The sequence below is a fragment of the Apteryx rowi genome, unplaced genomic scaffold, assembly GCF_003343035.1.
Source record: "Apteryx rowi isolate R43461 unplaced genomic scaffold, aptRow1 scaffold_1308, whole genome shotgun sequence".
In the NCBI taxonomy this organism is placed as follows: Eukaryota; Metazoa; Chordata; class Aves; order Apterygiformes; family Apterygidae; genus Apteryx; species Apteryx rowi.
The window spans coordinates 74091-75191 of record NW_020447540.1 but is presented as its reverse complement, the minus strand read 5'-3'; the positions used below and the strand labels follow the sequence as shown (position 1 = coordinate 75191).

Genomic DNA, 1101 nt, shown 5'->3' with positions numbered 1-1101 from the left:
ACGTCCACATCACCCTTCAGCTTGGGGCCCTTCAGGTTAAAGTCAACATCGGGCATGGAGATCTTGGGTGCCTTGAAGTGCATGTCAGGCATCTTGAATTTGGGACCTTTCAGTTTTCCTTCAGGGCACTCCAAATCAATATCAGGTGCCTCAACATCGAGTTTGGGCCCTTTAATGTCTATTTCTGGCCCTTTCAAATCACCTTCTATCTTAGGAACTGTAATATCCATTTCTCCTTTCATTTTAGGTCCTTTTATGTTCAAATCTACATCCGGCATGGATATTTTGGGTGTTCTAATGTTCAGCTTAGGCATCCTGAACTTAGGTCCTTTCCATTTGCCTTCTGGTCCTTCAGTGTCTAGTTCTGCCTCTGGTCCAGAAATATCCATTTCTCCTTTTGGCAGATTTACGTCTATGTCGGCCCCCTCAAACTTTGGCCCAGACACATTAAAATGAGGCAACTTTACTTTAGGCATTTTTAGTTTGGCTTCTGAACATTCCAGGTCAACATCCGGGACCTCAACATCTATTTTTGGACCCTTGAGAGTAACACCAGGCTCTTTCAAGTTACTGTCTATCTTTGGAGCAGAAACATCCATCTCTCCTCTCACCTTATGCCCCTTTAGGTTCAGATCAACATCAGGCATGGATAGTTTAGGTGCTTTGATATTAAGCTTAGGCATTTTAAATTTGGGGCCTTTTATTTTCCCTTCTGGGCATTCCAAGTCTACATCAGGCACATCAACATCCACTTTGGGACCTTCCACATCCACTTTGGGCCCCTTGAGGTCTCCATGGGTCTTCGGACCAGAAATATCTACATCTCCTTTCAGTTTTGGGGCCTTCAAACTGAGATCTACATCTGGCATAGAGATTTTAGGTGTCTGAATATTTAGTTCAGGCATTTTAAATTTGAGACTTTTTACTTTTCCTTCTGGCCCTTCAATGTCCAAGCCTGGCACATCAATGTCTACCCTGGGACCAGAAATATCCACCTCACCCTTCRGAAGCGTCGCATCAACGTCAGGACCCTCTCCCTTCAGGCCGGGCACCCCAAACTTGGGCATTTTCAGCTTAGGCATCTTCAGTTTACCTTCTGGA

The 1101-nt window shown here is 44.7% G+C and overlaps 1 protein-coding gene across 1 annotated transcript in view; it reads right to left on the bottom strand.

Moving 5' to 3' along the window:
- Positions 1-5: 5 nt before the first annotated feature.
- AHNAK (AHNAK nucleoprotein) overlaps positions 6-1101 on the bottom strand; it is a gene marked incomplete at its 3' end in the record, with an annotated part of 6092 nt that continues 4996 nt past the window's right edge. The window contains exon 5 of the mRNA XM_026056324.1: positions 6-1093. Coding sequence (XP_025912109.1) covers positions 6-1093 — 1088 coding nt within the window. The remainder of the gene's footprint in view (positions 1094-1101) is intronic.